The following is a 27317-nucleotide window of genomic DNA, read 5'->3' on the forward strand; positions in this document are numbered from 1 at the left end:
AAATCCTACAGCTGTATGCTGTCTTTTCAGACTCTTAAGATGTGGCTTGTTGAACTGGGAACTTTTTCCCCTTTGCTTGCTTTCTTTTGTACTGTGTTAATGCTATCTCTTCCTAGTTCCTCAAAATCAGTTTGCCTCAAATTTCACAGTGGTGAATAGCTGCTTTTTGTGTACTAGCTGTTGCATATTTTTTGTATGATAATTGGCACCGTTCCTTCTCTGCTGTCTTCACACTAGGCTGTGTTTGCCTGAATTTGCTATATAGCCAGAAGCCACGGCACCCTTCAGAAATCTCCCATTTCATCTGGGGGTCTGTTTCAGAGATACAGTACAAATATATTTTTTGCTATATACTGTGATGAACATTCCACGTTTGCTAGATTTTATCTTGTTATTTGTTAAATATGTTAGATATTCTGTATGATAGAAACAGCTGCTTTTATAGTAAATAATATCTGACTTTTTTTCTCATCATCATTATTATCTTTGTGTCCTACTTTGAGAGACCTTTGCCCATTCTTCCACTCTTTGAAGTGCTAGTTGCTTTCAATGGCAGATAACTGAGAGACCTTGCTCTGATGTGCTTTGGCTGCTAGACAAATTCAGTAAACTTAAACTGAAAGAAACAGTTGCAACTTTAATTAAAGACTGAACACACACAGCTATTGCTTTACATCTCAAGAGTGTACTAAAGAGAAATGCCATGTTTGATTTTTAGTTGGTCTGTATTATGAGTATTGCAGCGTGGGAACACAGGGTTATTACTGGAGGGGGGAATTAAATACCAGGCTCTTACCGATGTTTGAATTTAAAGACTACTCCTGATCCAGCTTTTATGTTGGTCATACACTACATAGGGTAGTAATCTGGATTGTGTTATATGTGCTTTGTGAGAAAGCACTACTGATCCTGCACTCTGCTTGTCTTTAAGTAAGTCTGAGTGGTGCAGAGGAAAAAAAGCATCATACTATAAGGAACAGAAGCCATTACAGAATCACACACAGAATCACAGAACCACCCGGGTTGGAAGGGACCTCAAGGATCATGTAGTTGCAACCCCCCTGCCTAGCAGGGCCACCAAACACACACATTCAGATCAGGTTGCCCAGGACCCCGTCCAACCTGGCCTTGAACACATCCAAGGACGGGGCATCCACAACCTCCCTGGGCAGCCCGTTCCAGGGCCTAACCACTCTCCTTGTATAGAACTTCCCCCTAACATCCATTACTATGGTCAGAAGTGAGATTATTAGATTATTAGCTTTGGACCCTTCTCTTTTGTGTGTATGTATTCTTCTAGAAGTGAAGTGTTCTAGCAGCAGTGTTCTTGGCATTGCTGAGCCACAGGGAGATAAGTTGAGGTGGATATAAGACAGAGAGGTGAACTAGCACTGGTATTTTCAGTGATGGACAGAAAAGGAAGATGATCCTGTTAATGTATGCCATCTTGAGTATTATGTCAATAATGACTAATAAATGAATCACAAACACTGTATTCCTGACAGCTTACACAATCAAAAATGTGAATGCTTGTTTAATTCAGTAAGTGTACTCATCAGCTTCTGGTAATTAGGGGGGTAGTATTTCTGTTGCTCATAGTATTAGCACCGAAATGTGAATCTCTTCTTTGAGAACTCTGTGTTATTAAAGCACCCATTATAATAGAGAATTGGAGCAATTCTCTGAAACATAATTCAAAACACTTTGATGACACCACTTCCTACAGTTAAAGGAAAATTGCAATGCAAACTGCAGAGCATTATTGCAACAATTGAGCATTTAGTATCTGTTAAGCTCTTCTTTCATCTGTGCTTTAAAATGTATGAAGTATGTATTTTGTGAAGGAAACTCCCATTTTTTCTAAATTAATCCCCAGAGAATCAAAGCCATAAAATGTTTTCATTTTCTTTCTTTTCCCCCTTGTTAAAACCACAGAAACACCAACCTCTAAGGAATGAGATAATGGTTGTACTACCCAGACTTTTACACTTAACAAAACCTAGAGGTATATGAATGGCAGTAGAATAGGAGACTGCATGTGTGAGAAAGACTGGCATCCATGATGCATGGTGTGCTTCTGACTGGCACTTGTGGCTCCTTCCCATCATCCATTTTTCTGACTTGCACGGTGTGTGTTGAGTGTTGTGTTTTTACAGCATGTGAAATTACTTGTAGCTGTGTGGATATTGAACGGATGCAATGTTTGCTGCACAGAATGGTCAAGGGGACAGTGGGAAAAATACCTGTATTTGTAACTCACACTATAAGGGCTTTTCTCTATTGCAGGTCCTTCAGTAGCATTTCTGCGACTCCCCCTGTGGTGATTCTATTTTAGTGTCTAGAAGTAGGCCTGATATCGTTCTGTCTCATCTACTCTAATTTTCACTTCCAGCAACCTGACATTCCCGTTCTGCATCAGGAATGATTCCAAGTCATATACCAGTAAAAAAATTGAAGTAGTTCTATACTTTTCCCAGGAATTTCCCTAATCTTTGTAGCACATCTTTCAAAATCTGTCTCTTGGTTATATATGGAACTACAGGAAGTTCAGCCAGTAAGAAATTCCACAACATGTTTTTATCTCTCTTAAGAAAAAGATATAAGAATTTATCTTGTGCTACTGCCTGTAGCTATAAGGTTTCCACTGGGACATAGTATTGATGTGCAAAGTAGCACAAAAAGACAAAAATTGATAAGTAAAACTCCTATATAATACCTGGCAGCCATTGTCAGCTCAACAAAATCCAAATTTGTCTTCAAGTGATAATGACATGCTGTCAGTCCATCCCCACTCCTGTTTGAAATTCATTCTTTAATGGCATGGAGGATTATTTCTTTAATAAATCAAGGATTTTGATTGGTTCAACATCTTATCCACCATTATTTTTTCATAATTTATTTGTAATTTCCTAACTTTTTTTAATAATCTCTTGCCACAGGGTAAGGAAAAAAAAAGGAGGTCTCTAAACCTAGTGTTAAACAGTCACTTTTTTTTTTTTGTAGTGCTTTCTCCTACCTTAAAACATATCTTTCAACAATCTTATTATTAAGGGAAAAGTTCTTTCTTATAAGAGATTAAAATTAAAGAAACTGAGTTTTTGACATAAATCAGTGATAGCTTCAGTGATTTCTAAGAACTGCGTCCACACACTCTAGAATGAAATTTTTTTTTTCAATCGGAGAATTTAATCTGAAAATTGTTCAGAATTTGCTTTAATAAATAAAATAAATTATTTTAAGGTATACTAGTTTGTAAAATACTTACAAGAATGCCAATTTTGCATTATAGATGCTCACACGTACACAGTAGTGATATTTGCAATTACCTTTTTCCAATATATATAGACGTGTGTGCACTCCAACGCCCCAAAGCTCACACACATCTATCAGTGACTGCTGGTACTTCTACCAACAGCAGCAATGTAACGTAAGACTGTTTCAGTGGAGAACTCTTAGATGCTAGTTGTCAGTTTAAGTAATAAATGATCGTAGCATGCTTTAGCGCTTCACATGGGAGAAGGGCTTTTTCTAATCATGCGTTCCTAGAGAGAGAGCTGTATTTGTATTTGTTACGTATGTGAAACATAATCACAGGGCATGTTGATATGCTTTTGAATCTAATAATTTTTCCTGACTTTTCAGCTTCCTAGTTAGTTTCATGGTGGATGCTCGTGGGGGTGCCATGAGGGGCTGCAGACATAACGGACTGAGAATTATTATTCCTCCGCGGAAATGCACTGCTCCAACACGAGTGACCTGCCGCTTGGTGAAACGTCACAGACTGGCCACCATGCCTCCCATGGTGGAAGGGGAAGGCCTGGCCAGCCGTCTCATCGAAGTGGGACCATCTGGGGCCCAGTTTCTTGGGTAAGGGGTGCCATGTGGCCTAAAGGAAAATGTTCGGTATGTTTTCATGTTTGCAAGTTGCACTGAAATGGTTCCTCTTCCAAGATTTGAACAGAAGAAGATTATTCTGATATATGCTAACAGACTGCTTGTGTGAAATGCAAGTCTTCAGTTAGTTTTCAATGCACAAAGTTTTTTTAAGCCTTTTCCTTTGCAAACTGATTTTTTTAACCTCTTGCACTAAGGTTGAAATGCTTTCCTGGGCTTAATTATTACTAAGTAAATGTTGTAATATTTTAGTGGGAAAATCTGTTTGCAGCCAGAAAAGGCTGTTCATAGTATATTTAAATATGTTCAAACTAACAAATAATTAAATAATCTGCCTATTAGGTGTGAATAGCACAGCACTGATATAAAGCCTGCTTCAAATACAACACAGGTTACAGCTGCATATCTGAGAAGCTTGTGTTGTGTTATCAGAAGTTTGGGCTATCAGGGAAGCACAGTACCTTTGATTTTTCTAGGTTTGAAATTGCTAAATTAAGTAATAGGACAACCACAGAATTCCAGGTCATTTATTTCGTCCTATGCTGCAAAAACCATAGAAAGATCAGATTTGTGTCAGCTGCAGAACTTGTTTTAGCAATTTTCAGCTGAAAGCAGCAATTACCCATATTTTTTTTTAATTTGTCTTACTAAATATTCTCCATATCAGCTGTGGCGTCCAAGAGTGGATGACCGAAGGAACGGAACCCCTACTATTACAGTAAAAAACAACCTCATTCAGAAATTGAAAAAAGTGACCCTATAAACTGCAATGGTTTAAAGTCATCAAAATAAATCAGTTGCTTTAAAATGCTGTTGTAATAGGCAGCTATCAGAGCCACTATCATTGTTAATGATTTTTCTGAAATATTGAGATTAAGCAGAGAAAAAAAGTTGATTAGTAGTTTTTAACTGCCCACTGCTTTTATATGTAGTGTGAATGAACACCAGACTCGAGGCATGTTTTGACCACTTCGTTGCTGCTCTAATCTGATAAAAAAGCAAAAGCAGTTCTGGAGCACCTGAGAATTTAATATGAAGACCAAGCCAGCCATTTCTTTTCACAGCTAGGATACCTGTTAATATCACAAATAAACATCTAATGAGATGCTTTGTACCCCTTACTTGTTTCACTCTTTGGTCATTTTTTAAAAAGAAGCAGAACAAAATCTAAAGAGCAGAAGAAATATTGTGCTGTCACATTTAGTCTTCCCACACATAAAACAACCTTGAGCATCTCTCCTACTTTTTTTTTAATGGTTTTTCTGTCTAACGAGAATGTCTCATCTGAAAGATTGGGGTACAGCAGGGTGTTATTCTTTCTCAGAGCTTTCCCTGAAAGCATTTTCGTATATGTTGTACTGACAGCGAGATCAGGAAATGACTGTACTGACTGCAGAGATGCATTGCAAGATACAAATCCTGTTCCCATTGAGTTCACTGCAAAAATTCCCATTGTTTTCTTGGAGCAAGAAGAGATCCTAAACTAATTAAACACATTCTGCTGATTTTGATCACCAAATTGGCATCTCTAGGATGGAACCTTATTCAGTGTAGAGCCTAATTCCACTCTGTGGATCAGACAGTGGCACTGGCATTCTGGCAAAAAAAAATACATAAAGTTTATTTATGTTCTTTCTTTCACTGCTGCTTTGGATGTACTCAGTAAACTTCATCTGCCTACGGCTCCTCCCCCACTTAATGAGGGAGAAAGCTTGGTCAGCCGAATCCTTCAGCTGGGGCCTCCTGGGACCAAATTCCTTGGGTAGGAGAGACTTGAAACAAATTGATGGATGCTGACCTCCTCATTCTTCTCCTTTTGCAATATGATTTTTTTGTGTGTGTCATTGTGCACATGATATTGTCCCTTTCTATGATTTGAAATTTTGTATACCCAACCCTTAGTGGATCATTTTCGACCCTTGTGGTATGTGGTTTTGTTTTAGTGGTATGTTTGTATCTTTTTCTTAAAGCACTGTGGCCTTCATTTTTGTTTTGGCATGAGATCTTCCTAGTTATGTGCTTGATGTCTGTAGCAAAGCAACCTGGATTGTGACCAAGAAAAAGAATCTACTGTAAATTTAGGATTTTTTTTTTCAAGTACTAAGGAGTAAGATACATGTTAAATACCACCAGTATAATAGAACAGATGGCATTTGCTATGTATATGGTAACCTATGTGGGTACTCTAATTAGAGAACTGTATATACAAATATATTTATATTTTCTCTCTTATTTTCAAGAGTATGTATTTTTATGTGCTTATAAATATATTGTATGTACACATGTGTGTATATTTACTTGATACATATAAATATATATGCACACATATATTGATACCTATATTGACATCTGCTTGTAAGACAAGGCAAATTCTTATCTCCTGTTCATAAATAGAAACCTAGATTATCTTCTCAGACATCCTTTCTCTCTCCCAGAGTGCAAATCCAGAATAAATTCATTGGAACTTATAGAACAACTAAAGTAAAATTGACACAGGACACAGTTGCCCACTTATTGCAATGAAGTTATTCTGATTTGCACTACTATAAGTGAGATCAGAATTTGTCCCACTATTGATATGCATTACAGTAGATTCTCTTTGAAATGAAGTTGCACAGGTTAACCCAGACAGTAGTGACAACTAAAATGAGGATGAGTTTTGAACAAATTTGCAAAACAATTCTCAAATTTCTCTTTAAGCCAAATACCATTCACACTGTGGAAAGAGGTGAATGCACTTTTGAATCTGTCCTTCAGCATTTACTGGGTCCCTGTGAAAATCTAATGTGTGTTAGTGATGTTTAGTTTAGGATTATGCAAAAGTAGTCCAGAGAATGGGTAGAATTCCAGGTCACTTTGTAGCAGACTGAATAGAGTTGCTGTTAATCCTGTTTCTTCCTCTCTCCCGTGTGCATTTAATGCGCTGTGTTGCTGTGCCAGGCCTGTGATTGTGGAGATTCCCCATTTTGCTGCTCTGCGTGGGAAAGAGAGAGAACTGGTGATCCTGCGCAGTGAGAACGGGGACAGCTGGAAGGAACATTTTTGTGAATACACTGAGGATGAACTAAATGAAATCTTGAATGGGATGGATGAAGGTATCCAGTGCGATGCTTTTTTTTTTTTTTTTTTTTTTTTCTGCTCCTGCATTACTACATCTGTTACTGGGAACAATAACATTTTACCATCTTTTCTGTTTTGCACCTCGTGTTTAGTCTACTCTGAGAACTTCTGACATACACTCCAGATACTTTGCTATAGTCATACTGGAGTACAATCATTTTTTAGAACACTGCTAGCAGAAGCACTGCTTTTCTTGCATGGTCTACTGAAGTAGACTGAATCTACTCATCGTAAAGTTGAAAATAGATGTTAAAGTTATATATCTTCCTGCTTCTTTTCACAGTTTTAAACAAAAAGCTCCCATATCAAATATCTTTCCAAAACAAGGCAATTATCATACTAATCCTTTCCAAGCAGCTGCAAGTGTGGGAGGAACTGTCACTCATGGGTACTCATTTACTGAGAGAACAGAATGGACTGGGGTTGTCTAGGACCTGCAGATCCTAGAATTGATATTAATTTTGATGGATTTTTTTTTATTAATAACAATGAGCCAACTTGCATATTTAAAGGTTCACATATACTCTGATACTTCTTTGATTTAGAATTCTGTGTCCTTACTGCAAGTCCAAGCTCTAGTATAACATTAAGTGGAAAAGGCCTCTGACCAGTCCTCCTCTTAGCTTCTTTGCCTGCTAATTTGGAGCAAGCTATCAACATGTTATGAGTTTTAAGCTTCATTCAGTTAGTTGTTGAATGTGTATATTCCTCTTTTGATTTCTCTATTTTAGCTGAGCTTAAAATGTTGAGATGTTTCATTTTACTTCTATAAGTACTAGTTAAACTGTGACTGCTGGGATCTTCTGTATTGCTTCTATGAAAACCTTGTTTCCTGACCATCTTCTCTTTTGCATCAGTACTTGACACACCAGAAGAACTTGAGAAGAAACGTATCTGCCGCATCATCACTCGTGATTTCCCTCAGTACTTTGCAGTGGTGTCTCGAATCAAACAGGACAGCAACCTTATTGGACCTGAGGGGGGTGTGCTGAGCAGCACTGTTGTACCACAAGTGCAGGCAGTCTTCCCAGAAGGGGCTTTAACCAAACGAATTCGTGTTGGCCTCCAGGTACAATGAAACAATTAGAAGGATATATATGTTGGTTTTTTTTCAGACTGTAAAGTCACCCATATACAGCTTATTGTATTGTATATTGTTGCCTACAATGTGCTTACTAAAATTCATTGCGAAAATCAAAGTTATAAAGATTTGGGTATTCTAGTTATGCAGATTCTTGTCTTTTAGCCATCTATATGATCTCAGAAGAAACACCAAGTTGTTCGCTACTGAAAGGGAGAGGTGGTTCCCACACCCCCCCACCTACTACATCCATGCTTCCTGCTGAAGCTGCTGAATGGATCCACCATTTACCTTGGTCAGGCTACTGTGATTGTTGTAGTCTTCTGCAAAAAGCTGAGTAGCTTGCTAAAACAGTTTAAAGTTTGTCCTCAGGAGAAAACAAAACAAAACAACCTAACAGCAGAGTTATATTTACTATAGGTTAAATGCATTAAACTGGTAGTGATGACAGTGCTAGGAAAGGCAATAGGAACAGGAGGAGTGAGGTGTAAGAAATTGTTGAATAGAGGACTCCCTTTCTCTGTGACAGTCAGTTGTCAACTTGCAGGGAAACTGTGCCATCTAATGGAACAGCTATAACGTTTCCAGCAATATACAGATCCAGTTCCTCACGTACTCTGTTTTCAAGTTACTATTCTTACTGTTTTTTGCTTTGAAAAGGCTCAACCTATGCATACTGAACTTATAAAGAAGATTTTGGGCAACAAGGCTACCTTCAGTCCTATAGTCACACTGGAGCCCAGGAGGAGGAAGTTCCATAAACCCATCACGATGACAATTCCTGTCCCCAAGGCCTCCAGTGATGGGATCATGAATGGTTATGGAGGTGACACACCCACTCTAAGGTTACTATGCAGCATAACAGGTAAGTTGAAAATTCTAAGGTTTCTCTTCTCATGTGCTTCTTGAAATTTTGAGTCATCGTGGGGTAAATATATTAAACTGATTATACACATGGAAAGTTTTGTGAAAACTTGACTGAGATGAGAGGCTGTAAAAGTGCACTACTTCCTAATCAATTACTTTATAGTAGAAATACAATTTGTTGTTTGGGCTAATGAGAGACATTACAGAATTGTACAGTTTGGGGTTGGGGTGTTTGCATTTCTCACACACCTTCTGTTTCTTGAGTACCAAAAAGCTCTGCCTAGCACAGTAAGTGTGGTACAGACATAAGGTGGCAGTGTGCATCAGAGGAAAAATATTAGAGTCAAACACTTCAAGTTTCCTTTGCTTTGAAGTGATTAATACCATATGTAGTTTCATTCAAAAGGGAGCAATTAGCTGCATGCATTTATTCTGTTTAAAAGTTATCATCAAGCATCTTTGTCAATTTCCAAACTGACTTCAAAGATGATCCCAGTGTTTTAAGGTGCATTACACACTAAGATGTGCTAGTGAGTCATTCCAGAGCAGAGGTGTTAATTAGCTTGCTACACCTTTGTAGCAAGAAGGTTGGAGACTTGCTTGTTTTTCGTTCTTTAAACACCACTGTCATTTCAGGAGGAACCACCCCTGCCCAATGGGAAGACATCACTGGAACAACACCACTGACATTTGTTAATGAATGTGTTTCCTTCACAACAAATGTGTCTGCCAGGTACCTATAAAAACAAGATTTATAGTGTTACTTTAACATGCATGTCCTTTTTCCTCTGTATTTTGTTTCAGTATTTCCTTTAAACAATTTCAGTTAGTATAGTTGAAGGTGCATAGATATTTTGACTGTGCCCTGAATGAACCGACCAGTTATTTTAGAAGCCACAAGGCTCCTACTCCAGGCAGGATGTGTGAGAGCTGTCAGCAGTACAGTCCATACAAGCTGAAAGAAATTAATGAGTATGTCATTCTCATCTCAGCACCTGCCATCATCCCAGAAATGAATTAATGACATGGTCTCCTTCCTAAAATAGTAATCTGAGGGACAGGTCAATTTTCAGATAACCAGAAAAACCTAGTTTGGTTTAGATTCTCTCTTCTCCCTCAGATGCAGAAACATGAAAATTTTCATGGAAATGAAAATGCCTTGTTTGGGAAGCTCATTATACACCTTATAAAAGATTCTCAGCATATCCAACAAATGAGAAATCGAGCAGAAAGCCTTGTAGGTGTACCAAACTGTGATCGTGAAGATTCTATTCCAACCATCTGTTCTTGTAATGAGATTCAACTGCTGGCTTTCTGGTAGCTGGCAAACAGAATTTCATTGTTTTTATTTTAAAAGAGTATATTAGTTTTTACTATGTCTATGATTTTTACCAAAAAATCTCTATGACAGAAAATACATTTGGAGAACACTTTACAAGTTTTAAAGTTAGAAAGTTTTAAATTTAGGGTTTGTAATCTTGCAAACTGTTAAAAAGAAACTTGGATAACTTTGAAAGTAGGAGTAGGCCCATGAAAAGCAATTAATTTCCCTCAGTGTAAACATTCAGTGGGCACAACAATTACTACTATTAGATTTAATTAAATATATAATATTTTACATTAAAATGAATTGAGCTCCTGCAATCCAATCTACAGTGTAATTGTAACAGTAGGAAAAATGAAATTTTATTTTTCTAGACATCCCAATTCAGAACTTCTGGCCTGTTAAGTTCAATGCTTTGCTTATCCACATTTCCTGCACTTCTTTTCAGTTAAGCATTTTTCTTTAATAATTACAGCCACAAGAGGGAGATCTTAAACCGTTTTAACTGTCATCTGCTATCATCTACAGTGTTCTACAGGGAGAAATTAAAGATTAATTTAAGATCCAGATTTGGGGACTGAGAGTTCAAAATCTCTGAAACTGTGAAGTCCCCAGCAGATTGCACATGAAATACAGCCAGAACGAGGGTGACAATTTATAGAACTACAGCTCATTAGAGACCCTAGTAGTGAGTGTTTCCTAATCTCACTGATGGCATTACAATTGATTATTATTGTAGCGTTAGGTACCCTGAGTCTAATTTAAAAATTTCAATGAGTTTCACATCTACTTTGTTATCTAGATGCATGTTCAATAGCATTTAACCCAAATGTGATTCTAAATGCTGTTGAAGAAACTAGATTTTTCATACCAGTCAGAGAATTACCCTCTTTGCTGAAGGACAAACTAACTTGAATTTCTTGACTTATGCCCTCATCTAAAAGTGCATCTACCCATTTTTATTTTTTTTTTAGCCTTGTGCCCTGCTGTGAACCAGCTGGTACCCAACTGTTTGCTAGTTACAGTAATGTGTCTATGTCTAATTAAATCAGTAATAATGCAGATTTTTTTCCCTGCTTGTAAGACAAATTTTCTCTAAAGTGAGCTTGAGAAACAGATACTTTAGTCTAAAATACATGTAAATTAAAATGCAGACTCTGAGGCATAGATGTTTTCCATTACCTGAACTGCAAGGTTTTTTGTGTGGTGCCTGTTGTTGTTGTTACTGTTTTAATTTAGTGTCTGCTTTGGCTTACTAGCCAGTTGTGTACAGGAAAAATGATTTGAGCATAAAGGTGATTTCTCAGAGAATGTAGTCTCTTCAGTTTGAGTCCAGCAGAGCATAGTTCTCCCGCATGCTAAGAAAGTAAACTATCAGTGTGCAACAACCTTCATGTACCAAACATGCTTTCTCTCTTCAAAAGCCGTCAGGCTCTGTTTTTTAACCAGTGTGTTTGTTAAAAGTTCTACAGATAAGCACAGCACGATATGTACTATTACTCAACTGCAGATGAGTAAGACCAGAGAAATCAGACTTGAAAGGTTTGTGTTGTATGTTATAACGTCATGTAATCTACAGTAAGCGATAAGCTCCCTGTAGATTATATCAGCTTCTGAGGTGGCTTTGACCTCTCATGACTTCCTTCTTCATCCTACAGGTGCCAAACACAACCATACTTTCCACCCACAAAGAGAATTTTATTTAAAAGAAATGTCATCAGCTGCAGAGAGAAACTAAAGATATCAGAGAAAGACAGCGATACATGCTACTTACTGTGAATTGAGTGATGCATTTCCGCTTCTGTTTGGGGATTTAGAAAATAAAATTATCTAAAATTATCTTCATGATCTTTAAAAATTATTTTAAGTGAAAGCAAGTTATCTTTACAAAAGAATAATTCAGTTGTCTTAAAAAAGGTATAAAGAAATTCTACGCTTTTTTTGTTGCTGGACAATGTTTTTCTGGGCTGAATTGAAAAGAAAGAAAGGCTAAAGCTCCTGTAGCTTTCAGTGAAGAATTGGATCATTTTTGGCACAAGGAGACCTGTACTGGAAGTTGAAGTTTCAGACATGAATTTCAGCATCCACATCTTCAGTGATGTTCTACATTCAATATATATCTATGATTTGAGGTTTCTGGTAATTTATGTGCCCTAGCAGTAGGCAGTTCTCACACTATGCAGAGACAGTTGTGCTACCACAATGGAAAAATTATAACTTTGTTGTGTAAATCTTTCTGTGTTGATTATTCAGCTCGTCATTTTATTTTACAGATTTTGGTTAATTGACTGCCGACAGACACAAGAGTCTGTTACTTTTGCTTCTCAAGTGTATAGAGAGATTATCTGCGTCCCCTACATGGCCAAATTTGTGGTGTTTGCCAAATCACATGATCCCATTGAAGCACGGTTAAGATGTTTTTGCATGACAGACGACAAGGTGGATAAAACTCTAGAACAGCAAGAAAATTTTGCTGAAGTTGCCAGAAGCAGGGATGTCGAGGTACAGTACATGAATCTTAAACAGTTTTCTGCATTTGCTAATGCTAATTTTAAGCTAATATTTTCTGCCTGCTGATTGGAACAAAGACTGAAAAATACAAGTGCTAACAAATACTCTTATGATGCAGTGTCATCTATCATGGTAAGATGCAAGGGAGCACAGAGGTGCAAATGAATGGGCCATTACTGACTTGCTAGACCAGAGGGCTAGCTGGAATCTATAGTTTATATTTGGGCATTTGCATCTTCCTGGATCAGCCCAGATTGTGTTTCACTCATAAAGAAATCCAGTCATCTGGTTGCACTTCTAGAAAGGAATTACATTTGGCAAAGCTGCTTTTTTTGCTTTCTCTGTAGTATCAATGACATTTTAAGGAGACATGTAATGTGTCCTCACAAAATGTTTTATATATATATATATATAATTTAATATTTAAATATGTGGAATAGTAAGCTAGATTCAAGGAGAGAGGAAATAGGTTGGTTGAGTCTGAGCTCTTTGTTACAGGCCTAAGACTTTAAAAATGTATATGACAAAACTGCATTAGAAGAATTCTGTTTCCTAAGTTGCCTTTTTATGGTTGACTTGTTAAACAGCTACACTTAGAAACTGGGCTCATGTATACTAGGAAATCACGTAATAAAATAAAGTTGGGGTTTACTATTTAAATGAGCACTTAAAAATTCTTTCTCCTTTCTTCTAGTGTCAGGGTCAGCGTTTCTTTAAGTAAGTCAAAGATTCAGAGTTAGAGCATCCTCCAACTACCTATTATTGAATCTACTTTTATGTAGGGAAACAACACTGACCTATGGAGATTGCTAGTTGTGCAAGAAGGAGAAGGCATTTTATATGACTTTTATTTGAACAAAATAGTCTGTACAAATTTTGCATAGGTTAGGGTTTATGAAAAATCTAAGACTTAGAAAAGTCACTTAAAAATGAGGTGACAGATGTGAATTGACTTTTTGCCTCAGGTAGCTCACTAGCCCTGTGTACGTAGTGGTCATTTCTGTGATGATCCACATTGATTGCATAAGTTTTAATTAGTTCTGTAACAGACTGCCAGGAGACAACTCAGATTTCTCAGTAATTATCATAGGGGTTTTTTTAGAGGCAATATCTAAGTAAAGGTGAGATGTGGGGTAGTGTTCTTTGTTGAACAATTATGTTTCCTGAACCCCTGATACTAATAAGGTGTTGGGAAAAGGGTAGACAGCAAAAAGGATAGGTAAAAGCCAGCTGCCAGTAACTCCATAAAAACATATTAATAACTGAAAAAGCAGTCAACAGCATATTTGTTACCAAATATTAAAAGATTCATATACATTCCTGCAAAGCGAAGGTTTTTCTAATGTGGAATCCAACAAGCTGCCTGTTAAAATGTTGGTTTGGTTTTATTTTCCTGACTCTTTCAGCTTCCTTAGAAGAAATGAGAAATTGAAAACACATTTACTGCATTCATGGCATTTTTTTCTGCTTAACATGATCTCTTTTTTTCATGGTTGAATTCCACCTTTAAAAAAATTTATTCTACTATTCCTGAAGCCCTGATAGGCACTTGTTGTGCAGAGCAGCTAGATAAAATATAGGCTCATAAAACTGAATAAGAAGGCTGAATTTCTGGAAAGTAATGTTGAGGTATTAATGTACTGGCTGGTTGAAGGAAATGGCTCCAAAACTGTTAAGATGAGATTTAAACATGTGGAGGGGCCACACAAGCAGCAATCCAAAGATGTGCACAGCATCGTTACACAGGCATTTCGGAGAGGTATTTGCTAGAGGCCTGATTTTCAAAAGCTCTTGACCTTCACGAATTCAGTCAAAATGAACATAATCTACTAGTACACAGTGACTTTGCCTACTGCAACAGATTTGCTAATAGATCAAATTCATAGGTAATCTAGTTTAGAAAGTTTTTGAACTGTTTAGGAACACTCGGAAAATTCATGATATTCAGACAGGCTTATCTTACCTTTCACGTCTGGTTTGAATGCTGAAGAAAATGTTTCTTTATTGTTGCAAGCTCATATTAGCAAAGTATGCTAAAATAAGATCCCATTAAAAAATACTAACAAAGAAATTGAGAATTTGCACAGACTCATGACACTGAATGCATGCCTGGTCATTTACAGTGTTACACGAGTATTACTGAATGAAATATTGATGAAATATTCCAGTTAGAATTTAATAATCTGAAATGTGGTGACTGTACATAACAATCCTTGCAAGTACTCTGACAGGTCTTAGAAATGTAAGAATTTGATCCAAGCAGCTACGGTGGAACTAGGCTGAAGAGTCCTAACCTCAGGACTGTGATTGTTACCTTGTTTCTTATTCATTTCCAATAGGTATTAGAAGGAAAACCCATCTATGTTGACTGTTTTGGCAATTTGGTGCCACTAACTAAGAGTGGACAGCATCACATATTCAGTTTTTTTGCCTTCAAAGAAAACAGACTTCCTCTATTTGTTAAGGTAATGTTATAATGTATAATGAGCTACTGATAATATTTTTGGGAATTTGTGATAAACTTAGCTGATTGAACAGTCCAGATTTCTCATAGTGGATTAAATTGACTTGAATACACAGAGCCTACCAGATGCATGGAAATAGGTACTTGAAATTTCAGAAACGTTGGCTTTACAGACAATTGTCTGTGTCTCAGCTTTTGTGTGGCCATAGTATTCTTTCAGACTCCAAAATGGTAGCTCAGTAATTCTTGCTCTCTACCTACAGTCTAAAAGCTTTGACTGAGTTGTATTTGATTTTCAGTATTAGGGTTCAGTACATTGCAGGAAAAAAAAAGCCAAACATGTAAGAATTGACAAAAATCTGTCCCATTATGACTGTCACACCAGGTGTATGTAAATATGGTTATGACTGTAAAGAGAGATGCAGTTGTTTTTCAGCTATGATACTCTTCAGTAGCAATGCAAAACTTGCTTGGAAATTCTGTAAGAAAAGTATGGATCCTTTTTAAATATTTCAAGTTATGGTTTTACTGTGTTTTTGAGAACAAAGGAAAAATGAAGTACTTTTGAATCATCATTTAATTGTGTTACTGTGGCATATATTATGCTACTATACTGTTATAAAATCTTTGAGTAAAAGTCTTATAAACAAGAGCTAAACCAAACAAACAAAAAGTTCAAACCAAATGAGCTAATGTTTTAGGCCCAGATTCAAGTGCCAGCAATGCAAAAACCATGGGCCACAGAGCTCCTTTGCTTTCATGAGATCTGCAGGGAGCAGATATGAAGCAGTGCTTTTGCTGCCTCTTTTGGACAGAGAGATTCACAGAGAGATTCATGTGCCTTTTCCAGCAAACTGTGTTTTTCTGCTGGCTCAGTCTGACTACAACAGAGTCATTAAGTAAAACAGCTTTAGAGAGAAGCATTAGAAATGGAAACTTCAAAAAATTGGAGAAAGTCAACCCACTCCCTCCTTAATTAAATTCACTATGCTGCTAGACAACTTCTGAACTCCCTCCTCCTCAGTAGTATTTTAAAGCTTGTTACAGCTTACTACTCTATGCCAGCACATGTGGCTTTGCATCTAGTGCTTTCAGCCTGATCAAATTAATGCACGCTTATCTAATTGTATCATATTTGTCTGTTCAGAAAACGGTATGAGGTAATGCTTTGTTTTTTCTCTTGTGATTTTGTGTCCTTTTTATACAAAAGCTAAAAGTACATTACCCTTCTCCTAAGTGCCGAGGTTGTTTCTGCTAACAGCTGTGAAACATATTTTTCTGATTCAGTGTCGGTCGCAGATAGTAGCGGTCACACCTATGAGTATATTCCAGCAAACTTCTTCGTTTTAAGAATAAAATTCACCAGTGTATTTGAGAAAACCAGTGTATTTTGAGAACTATTTTGCAGAATATGTTTAATCTTCTGTACAGCCCCTCAGCCAAAGAGTAGGCAATGAACAAACACAATATGTAATACCAGAATTTTGAGACTTATTGCTGATATCAGCACAAACATGAGGAAAAATGGACTTGGTTTGTTTCATATCTTAATAGAAAATAAGTCTGTCTACCACTCAGTCTGGGGACTATTTCAGTGAACAGCAGGTATTATAAGTTATCATGGAAGACTAACCATACCAGAATATCTTTGTTCTTTTAAGGCAATGATAGACAGCATTATCACTGGCCTCTATAAGTAAGTTTCTACTGTCTAAGCATGCATGTGGTTGTGTTCTCTCTTACTTTGATGTAAATACATTTACATGTATGTTTACAAATAAGTAGGAGAAAAAACGCAGAGAACTTTCTCTCTCCTCTTTCTGCTGAATAATTTGAAGTGTTGTGTGCAGTTCAAACCAGAAATTAATTCAATTAATTTTCTGTACGTTTGTTCCACCAGAACAGTTTAATTTTCTGTAACCACAACAATTAATTTTCTGTATGTTTGTTCCACCAGGTGCGAGATACCACTCAAGAACCCTGCGGACGATTATCATTCATGAAGGAGCCAAAATCAACAAGAGGTCTTGTTCATCAAGCCATATGTAATTTAAACATCACGTTACCTGTTTACACAAAGGTACTGTGAAGTCATACTGGTATGAAGCATTGTAATGTTACTGAGGAAGAAGTAAGAGGGTAAAATATTGTTAAAGCTTTATAATCATGTATTTTAAGAAGCATAAATACACAGTACAAGGGCTGTCGATTTCTTGGTTTTAGTACTCACACATTTAGCTCTCGTTTTTTGAGGGCTCTTAGGAGAGGGCAGTAGAAGATGACTTTGTACTGCGTGGCTCCCATGGTTGGCGTTGCACAAAACATATGCTGATTTTATTTTGCGCAGTAATTTTACCTACATCTTGCACATCTGGGACTCAGAGTATTTGTGAGTCTCTTTCTTGGTTTTGCTGAAGACATCCCAGTGTCTAACTCTGTCTTGTGACACCTGTCTGGACAGGAAGCTAACTGTTAGACATATAAGTGTAAGGATACAAGCCTATAGATCTCATCCTGTTTTTAAAATATGAAACATAGAAGAACTGAAAATTACATTATTTGCCAGTCTGAAAGTTAACTGACTCTGCTATCACACATCTCGGTGACTGCCTTTATGTATCCATGGTGCTAGTGTTGAAAACATAGCATTCTCAAGCTCTAGAATTTCAAATGTTATGGCAGTGCCAAAAATATTTTCTTATATTTATTTTAACATCACGCTGATTTTGACACTAAATTTTCTTTTTACATCTGATCTAATCTAAGCTGTCAAGAATCTGCAAATAGGTCAGAGTGTTGTTCAGAGTATTGTATCCTTCTGAGTATTGTTACAACAGTTAGGAGATGAAAAGTCTATCATGACTTACTATTTATAAATAACAGGCTCAGGACCAGATGAATTCTCATTGAAGTGCCCTTGGTTTCCATTTGGGAGAGAACAGATCCTAAGAAATATTTGTTTCTTTCAAAAAAGTTAGTTTATTGCCATCATGTGATAAGTAGGACACTTCTTACTATTCTATGTCAGCTTAGGACCAGCATGCTTTTTAGAAACATCTTAGGCTGTTTGACCAAAATGTTGTTGGTGTTTTTACCATGTAATATAATTGTATTACAGCTTTTTTGTATGATTTACAAATAACGTGCCTCAAGCTATTTTCAATTTAAATGAGTAACCTCTTGAATACTTGAAATACTTACTTAAATTTATGGGTATAAAAGCATGCATTAATGTCAAATTTCAGGACAAATAAGCATCATTAACTACAACACCTAAAAGCAACTTTTTTGCAATTTGCTGGATTCTGTAGCATTTTGTTTTACACTGCCACTTTTTACACAAGAAATTGCATAAACTTACCATATGGACTTCTTTTAGATGTTATCAGAAGTGTTGATAGACGTAACTTTTTCTTACCCTTCTAACAATTCTGCATTTTGCTGCTCTGTTTTCTCCTTCTGTTTTTGCATGGCATTTTGGGACTGAAAGGAATCAGAATCAGACCAAGAACAAGAAGAAGAGGTAATGTTGCCATAGCGGCATGTCATTGCTTATGCATACTATTAAAATACAATTAATAGATACACCTTGAAGATGAAATCTGTGTGGAGTTTAAAAGGATCTTTCACAGTCATACTTAGGAATTTACCAAGTCTCACTTTCCCCAAATTAAAATCAAAGTTTTACACTGATTTCACAGATGCTTAATAATATATATTCCTTCCAAAGAAGTTTCTTAGTTAAAGTATTTAAAAATTATCCTTCTGAAGAGCATCATATAGGTGGATTTATTTAGTGGATATTCTCTTCAACAACAACAACAAAGAAAGAAAAAAAAAAAAGTGGAGTTAATTTTTCTGTTTCCAAAAATAACAGAGTTGCTACCAGACCTCCTACCAGAGCCAGTAGATGATTGATATAGCATGCATTTTATTAGTACCCCATATGTACTGATTGAACATACTTCCTCTAGTGGAGGCAGAGAAGGGAGGCAGAGAGACAGACCTAAATACAAATATGTCCATAAGCCAGTTCTCCTCTGTTGTGAGGAATCTGCAATCACATTGCAGTTATATGCACTGGATGTATAATTGAAAGGGATGTAACTCAAGAGTCTTGTCCATTTATAACATCTGGCAGACTGGATATTAGAGATATATGAACTGGATAATGAGGTCTAGCATAGATTCAGTGTTAACCTGGAAGTTATAAGGAAATTTACCCAAAGTAAAATATACAGTTTTCTTTTTTAACGTGAACTGAATTGTATCTTAATGGAGAAATATGAGCAGCTCCCAGCTTTGCCAGCTCTGTTCTGGCAGTTACAAATGTTTCTTAAGGTCTCACCCCTTCATGAATGAGTAACATAAGGAAAAGCATCTCCATGTTTTTAAGGATGTTCAGATGTTGCAAACAAGAAATGCCAGCGCTGTGAGACTAGCCCACTCCTCAAAGAGTATGAATGTCTTTGCAATTTACTGCAGAACAGAGTTCAGAAGTTTTGTTGTGGGGACTGCAGTTTTTTATTATCATTACAAAAAGTAAATATCAGTACTATTCTAGTGCTGAAATATAGGCACTGTCAAATGAAAATGTGGTCAAGTTTTTAATAAATATGTTTAAGAAGAAGTATTTTTAGAAAAATATTACTAGCTGTAGATCTGTAACTTCCTTGTTTAACCTGATACCTGTCTTCTATCAGAAGCTAATTGCCACTATATATATATATTAGGAATGAAACATTTATTATCAGATGATCAGAATTGGTTTCAGAATGAAACAAATTCTTTTAGCCTCCATAATGCTGTTTATGCATTTCCAGTGAAGTCCCCTAATGTTGTTGTGAGAAAAATCCATTAAAAACATACAAATAATATTAGAATTTTTTTCTCGATCTTCTTATTTATTGCGCTTTTATTTAAGAAACTAAAACACACACACAAAAAAGCCAACTGACTGCTGGTGGAGGTATCTCGCTTTTTAAAAGATTTTTAGTTTGTTTTATTCATTCTTATTTTAGTAATATTATTTCATATGCTGACATAATTCCAGATTAATTATGATGGACTTAATGTAAGGAAAATTAAACTATCATAAATGTGAAGTTTAAAGACATCAACCTAAATGATTACTTGATTCAGCCAGTATTACTTCACTGGTGATTTTGTATACATTTACTATTTTGCAACTTTTTAATCTTCCTTTTTTTTTTTTTTTTCTTCTTTTCCAGGTTGATATGACTTCAGAAAAAAGTAAGATTTTCCTTTTACTTTTAAAAATATTATAATGTAGTTCGTACGAAAGATGGTAAAGAATACAATTAAGCATGAAAGTGAGTTAAACTTTAACAACTATTGCTAATAGCATCGATACATTTAAAACATAACAGAAAGCAATATAATATCAAAGCAGTTAACCAATTAAATACATTTTAATGTGTAAATTAACAAGTAAGCTTAAGAGTTCATCTAAGTACTTACTTTCCTTTGACATCCCTAGTGATCCTGCTATTGCTATTTTGCTTGTATGAATGCTCATCCTTCCATTCTCTTGTCCATTTGTTGATACACACTGTTGCCATTTGAGATAAATGGCAGTATCACTTTTAATGAAAACACGATTAGTATACTAATATATTTCATTAGACTTGTGAAATATAAGCATGCAAAAAAAAGTGATACTGCCAAAAGTAATCAGGCTGTTTAACCCTCCCTTCCCGCCCTTTACTGTGGTGAAATATGACTGAAAGCTAAGCTTGGTAGAACATATAAGCCCTTTGTATATACAGAATTGGGCCATTATTATTAGAAACACTGTGAAAGATCTCTTTTAATGAAGACATAATTAAACAAATTGAATTCAAATTGAAGAGTGTGCCTAATATTTTCCAATGATTCTGTAGATCAGTGACTGTCTTGTTTGCAGTTTCTTGCCTTTATTCTACTTTGCATTCTGCTGTTTGTTTATTCCTAGCATAGTAGGTGCATGTTCTAGTTAGAAAGACAACAGCACTGGGGTCACAGTTATCAAATGGATAGCTATTCTACTTTGACACTATTCTACTTCGACCTCCTTTTTTCTAAAACTGAAATTCTTCAGCTAAAAAACTAAAGACATCAGTCTGACGAAAACAGCTAATAACCTGGTGGGAAGTAGCATACATAATGATTTAAAACATTAGCAATATCTGATTGCTGCTCTATTTCATTAATATTTACACAAGGAGAACCAGTTTTCTCAAGGTGGAAAGCAGGCACCATAATACAGCTAGCAGAATGGAATTTCCGTTACCCTAGGGTTAATTTTCAAAGAAATGCAGATAATTAGGCATTGCCTACCTTCTTATTTGCATTACTACTTTGATTTTTAGGCTGGAGTGCAGAAATGTGATATAGCACCCTTTTAAAAATGAACTGTATGATTCCCAACAATTTCTAAGCATTGTTTACTGCTCATAAATTGTTTCATTGCTCCACTGTTTCATTCTGCTCCGTGTACATTTTCTAGTATTCCCTCCTGAAAGTAACATTCTTACTAGTCAGCAATGGCATACCAGGACCTACCTACATTCAATTCACTATTTATTGGTTGTACAGATTAGATAAATATTTCACCACAGTATACTTAATAATACTTTCACGTATCTTTATTTTGTAAGATTAATTTTAAAGCTATTGTTTGTTTGTTTGTTTTTTTAACTGAAACTACATACACAGAAGCATTTGCAACACCTTTGCTTTGCATGGAAATAACTTGCCTTACATAAACTGTATGTATGTGTCTAGCGTGACTGTCTGATTTTTGGTTGCCATACATTACATTTTTTTAAAAACTCTGAAATCACTTCTAAGTTGATTCACAGTTTTTTTCCTCTCCTTTTCTTCTGTCTTCTCCTTCCCCAGTCAATTCATTAGTTGTCGATGAGGATGTTCCAAGGAAAGGACCATGCCTCTTAAAACCAAATGATGTTTGTTTCATTGTTTAGGTGTGAAATCCCCTTTGATGAAATGCCGGTTTGCAGCTGATTCAGATATCTACATATTTGATCATATTTTAGATTATTGCAGAATCATTTGTAACTTCTTATTTTGATCACTAATTAAAAAAATAAAAAAATAAAACATGTTAACTGAATGTTATTCTGACAGTTTGCTAACACTGGCTTTCTCTTAGAGGAAATCGACTTTCAATCAGTTCTAATACTTTCCCCTTCTTTTCTTGTTTATTTTTATTTGAACATTGATTTGTAACATCTGAACAATCTTGAGATGCCTATCTTTGTGTAACTTCACTGTGTTTCTTCTATTTTTAATTTTAAATTTTGTTGTTAGTGGGTATTTTTTGTTCGTGTTGTTTTTTTTTTTTTTTTTTTTTTTAATTATTATTCTTTTCTTTAACGGTGTCCTGATTTTGTTTGTTACAGCTTTGGTAATGTATGTGTGGCTGTGCTATATTGGTAAAGTTAAGCAAGTTATTTCCTGCCATTTTCCTTTTCAGTTTTTTTTTTCTTTTTTTTTTTTTTTTTTCCCCTCCTGTTAGCTTTGCTTTGCTCTTGTACCCTCAGATCTTGTGGATCCACCATTCCCAGCCCATTTTGTAGATCTTCCTACCACTGCAACCAAAGACTGTCATTTTTAGTCCTGATTACATTTTCCAATCTCTATTTTTGATTTCCATTTTACTTTCAATGTTTTTCATTCGCATCAAAGATGATGAGACAGAATCTACAGAAACATCTATCCTGAAAAGCCATCTGGTTAATGAAGTCCCTGTACTAGCCAGTCCAGACTTACTGTCTGAAGTTTCTGAGATGAAACAAGATTTGATCAAAATGACTGCCATCTTGACAACTGACCCTTCTGATAAACCAGGCTCTATTAAAGTGAAAGATCTTGGAAAAGCCACTGAAGAGGAGCCAGGAGAGCCTTTTGAAATAGTTGAAAGGGTGAAAGAAGACTTAGAAAAAGTGAATGAAATTCTTAGAGGTGGATCATATACTAGAGAAGAACATGCTTTGCAAAAGTCTCTTTCCAGACAAGAATTTGTAGAAGAAGAATGGGTCATTGTCAGTGACGAAGAAATTGAAGAGGCCAGAAGAAATGCTCCTGTAGAAGTCACTGAACCTATCTGTGTAGAAGTTAGAATAGACAAAGAGACAACAGAGACGGTAAAGAAAGACATGGCAGGAATGGTAGATTACCTTACTGAGGATTTAAACAAATATGTTTCTCTTCATGAGGTACAGCCACAAGCTTTACAAGAAGACATGGTGGAAGAGAAATTTGAAGCTGTAGTAATAAGCAGGGATTCCGAAAAAGAAGGACAAGAGTCTCCAACAACCGAAACACTAAGTCCACAAGAACAACATAAGCCAGCCTTAGAAATTAAAAAGCCAGTTAGAACAAAGTTAAGAGACAAGCACAAACAAAAGGAAGGCAAGATGCACAGTAGTGAACAACAACCAGGACTAATGAAGATCAGTTCAGATGAGTCTTCAAAGGAGGAACATGGCTTAACACCAGCAGCTGCTCCTGAAGCTAAAGCTGTATCCCCTGTCATAGAGGAAACCCCTATTGGCTCAATAAAAGATAAGGTTAAAGCTCTTCAGAAACGAGTGGAAGATGAACAAAAAATACGCTCTAAACTACCTGTCAGAATTCAAACAAGAGAAGGCACTGGTGAAAAGCCTTCTAAAAAAACAGTACCAGTCAAAAAAACAGTTGCACACAAAGCACAGCCTCCTGTTTCACCCTCTTCTAAGACAGAAAGACTTGAAGAGACCATGTCAGTTCGTGAGCTGATGAAAGCCTTCCAGTCAGGTCAAGACCCATCCAAGAATGTATCTGGACTGTTTGAGCACAAGTCTGTCAAACAAAAGCAACAACCCCCAGAGAAGGAAACAACACGGAGAAAAACAATTTCTTCACAGAGTGAAACAAAGCGAGTAACAAGCCACAAGACGGACAAACAGAAAGACAAGCAAAGCACAGTCTTAAAAGCAGAGAAAGAGCCACAGCCAAAGAAAGGAAGAATGCAAGTATCCACTGTTGATACTATCAAGAAAACTGTAGGCAAAGACCAAGTAAAACAGCAGAGCAGCAAAAAAACAACAGCGGAACCTCCCCCTCCAGTATTTGCTGATGAGAGTACTAAAGATTCAGCAGTTATAAAGGGCAAGACTTCTGACGACCACGGTGATACAGACTTTCAGATCAGCCCTGACAGGAAAACCTCAACAGATTTTTCTGATGTCATTAAAGAAGAACTTGAGGATAATGACAAATACCAACAATTCCGACATCTTTCAGTGACAGAGGAAGGCGAGCTTAACTTGGAGCAAGTACTGACCAGTCCCTTCAGTGTTGCTTTCCCTGCTGAGTATGCAAAAGATGGATTCCTTCCCGCTCTTTCTCTGCAAAGTGCTGCTTTTGATGGGAGCTCAGAGAGCCTCAAACATGAAGGTGTGGCTGATTCTCCAGGTAGCCTGCTTGATGGAACTCCTCAGATCAGTTCTGAGGAAAGTTATAAACATGAGGGTCTGGCAGAAACTCCAGAAACAAGCCCTGAAAGCCTTTCTTTCTCACCAAAGAAAACTGATGGGCAAATTGAAGAAGCTAAAGGAACAGATAGAGTACACACAACAGCAGAAACATGTTCTCCAAAGGAACTCTCACCAAAGGAAAATGAAAAAGGTATTACTGAAAAACAGCTAGATGCTGTTGCTGAGACTAGTGAGTCTCATTCTGACCATGTATCAGAAGAGCTTGTACCTACAGCCTCTGAAGAAGAGGCTGATAAACTTAAAGAAAGTAGCTCAGCTTCCATTATGGAAGATATTATCAGGGAGAAAGAATCCAGAACCACTCCACACTTAACTAATTCTTCTGAAACACATGACACTGCTTTAGAGAAAGAGAAAGATATAAGCTGTGAACACCATGTTGTGGTTAGAAGCCCCCAAAAATTGGAACTTTCACTTGCTAGCCATGATAGTGAATGCTTTAGCCCAGTTGCAGATGACTCTTTGGCTGTAAGTCATAAAGACTCACTGGAAGCAAGCCCCGTGCTAGAAGACAACTCATCACATAAAACGCCTGATTCTTTGGAGCCCAGTCCTATGAAAGAATCTCCTTGCCGTGATTCCCTTGAAAGTAGTCCTGTAGAACAAAAAGTGAAAGCTGGTATTTTGGGGCAGGGTCCTCTTCAGTCTATTCTTGGCAAAGGAGAAACTTGCCCAGAGCTGGCAACAGTACGTTCCAGGATCCTCCGTGACCCTGAGGGAAGTGCTGATGATGACAGTCTAGAGCAAACATCTCTCATGGAGAGTTCAGGGAAAAGTCCTCTTTCACCTGAAACTCCCAGTTCTGAAGAAATTAGCTATGAAATCACACCTAAAACAGCAGACTCACAGGCACTGTCAAATATACCAAAGTCAGCTGTGATCCCTGAAGTCAGTGAAGAACCAGAGGATGAATCAGAAAGTGAACCAAAGAAGAGATTTACCCCTGAAGAGGAGATGTTTAAAATGGTGACGAAAATCAAAACGTTTGATGAATTAGAGCAAGAAGCAAAGCAGAAGCGAGATTACAAAAGGGATTGTAAACAAGATGAACATTCTCTAATTGCTGACTCAGAAGTTGCATGTGAAACTGAAGAATCAAAGTCAAAAACCGCAGAAGAAAAAGATATACCCACAGTGGTGATGTCTTCAGCTGAATCTAGAAAAAGTTCTTCCTCTTCAGAAAGTGAGCCAGAATTGACCCAGCTTAAAAAAGAAGCTGATTCAGGTCTCTTAATGGAACCTGTAATCCGAGTGCAGCCACCTTCACCATTACCATCGAGTATAGACTCCAGTTCTAGCCCTGAAGAAGCAGGTTTTCAACCCATTAATTCAAAACGGTGTTCTTCCAGGATGGGTGCAGTTACAGCAGAACAGGACAAACCAACAGAAGATGACAAAGATGAACCATATATCCTTGGAGGCAGCTGTAAGGCTTCCACGAGAAAATCAGGCATTTGTCATTCAGACGGTTGTGTATCAGCAGAAACTGATGAATCAAAATGTGATATTACAGATGACAGTGAGATGGTTAGTCCTAATGCCCCAGTGACAAAATGTGAGGGTACACTGTGTCATTCCATTGGTGACTGTTCTCAGAAAGAAGATCACATCGATTCTTCAACGCTACACCAAGATGATATCAGGGAAAATGGTATCAAAAGCACTGTTTTTTTAACACACACAACTCTCACTACTAAAGGAATGGTGACTGAGAAAGTAGATGATGGTTCTTGTGGACACAGTACCACTGAATTCTCTATACCACAAGATGGCAAACTGACTGAAGATGATCTCATTGAACATTGTGATTTTGCAAAAGTAGATGCAGATTTTGACACACCTCAGAGAGATACTGAGGAACCCTTGTCAGAGTATTCATCCCTTACCACTGAAACAGTGGAACCTGAAGGTTGTGTAGTGGACGCTGCTGAAAGTAGAGCTCCTCATATAGTAAGCCCTTATGAAAATGTGTCTTCTGAACATTTTTTTACTGATGGTGGTGAAAGTAAGGTAGGAACTGGTCAAAGCCTGCTATCTAGTGAAGACTGTTCTGTTGAAGAAACAAAAGATAAGACTGGTGAACCTTTGCTTAGCAGAGGCACGGGCAGTGAGTATCAACGTTCAGAGGAAGTGCAGATAGAAACAGAACTTAAAACTGAGGACATATTTCAGAAAACCTCACCGGGGTCTTCAGCGTCAGATTCCACAAAGTTAGTTGAATCTGCCCTTACGGATATAAGAGATGAAACAGAGAAATTTATCAGTCAAGTTGTTATTACCAAGACTGACGTAGATTCTGACACATGGAGTGACATACGTGAAGATGATGAAGCTTTTGAAGCTCGGGTAAAAGAAGAGGAACAAAAGATATTTGGGTTGATGGTAGACAGGCGATCACAAGGCACAACACCTGATACAACACCGGCCAGAACACCCACTGAAGAAGGAACACCACTTAGTGAACAAAATCCTTTTCTTTTTCAGGAAGGAAAG

At 36.9% G+C, this 27317-nt stretch overlaps 1 protein-coding gene and 1 long non-coding RNA gene across 11 annotated transcripts in view; one reads left to right on the plus strand and one right to left on the minus strand.

Annotated features, from left to right (window-relative positions):
- The window catches only part of ANK2 (ankyrin 2), a 307168-nt gene that overhangs the window by 260965 nt on the left and 18886 nt on the right, over positions 1 to 27317 (plus strand). For all 10 annotated transcript variants that reach the window (XM_042811616.1, XM_042811621.1, XM_042811625.1 and 7 more), the window contains 10 exons: positions 3643 to 3867; positions 6835 to 6989; positions 7872 to 8083; positions 8756 to 8960; positions 9599 to 9695; positions 12560 to 12788; positions 15137 to 15262; positions 17219 to 17341; positions 18752 to 18784; positions 20493 to 20514. In XM_042811616.1, coding sequence (XP_042667550.1) covers positions 3643 to 3867; positions 6835 to 6989; positions 7872 to 8083; positions 8756 to 8960; positions 9599 to 9695; positions 12560 to 12788; positions 15137 to 15262; positions 17219 to 17341; positions 18752 to 18784; positions 20493 to 20514 — 1427 coding nt within the window. The remainder of the gene's footprint in view (positions 1 to 3642; positions 3868 to 6834; positions 6990 to 7871; positions 8084 to 8755; positions 8961 to 9598; positions 9696 to 12559; positions 12789 to 15136; positions 15263 to 17218; positions 17342 to 18751; positions 18785 to 20492; positions 20515 to 27317) is intronic.
- The window catches only part of LOC122156667, a 39056-nt gene continuing 29174 nt past the window's right edge, over positions 17436 to 27317 (minus strand). Inside the window, exons 2-3 of the long non-coding RNA XR_006167596.1 lie at positions 18623 to 18744; positions 17436 to 17714 (exon numbers count right to left, since the gene is read on the minus strand). This is a non-coding gene — a long non-coding RNA (uncharacterized LOC122156667). The remainder of the gene's footprint in view (positions 17715 to 18622; positions 18745 to 27317) is intronic.

This window comes from Centrocercus urophasianus, unplaced genomic scaffold (assembly GCF_019232065.1).
Source record: "Centrocercus urophasianus isolate 14NV4802_14NV808 unplaced genomic scaffold, USGS_Curo_1.0 seq_13, whole genome shotgun sequence".
NCBI lineage: Eukaryota > Metazoa > Chordata > Aves > Galliformes > Phasianidae > Centrocercus > Centrocercus urophasianus.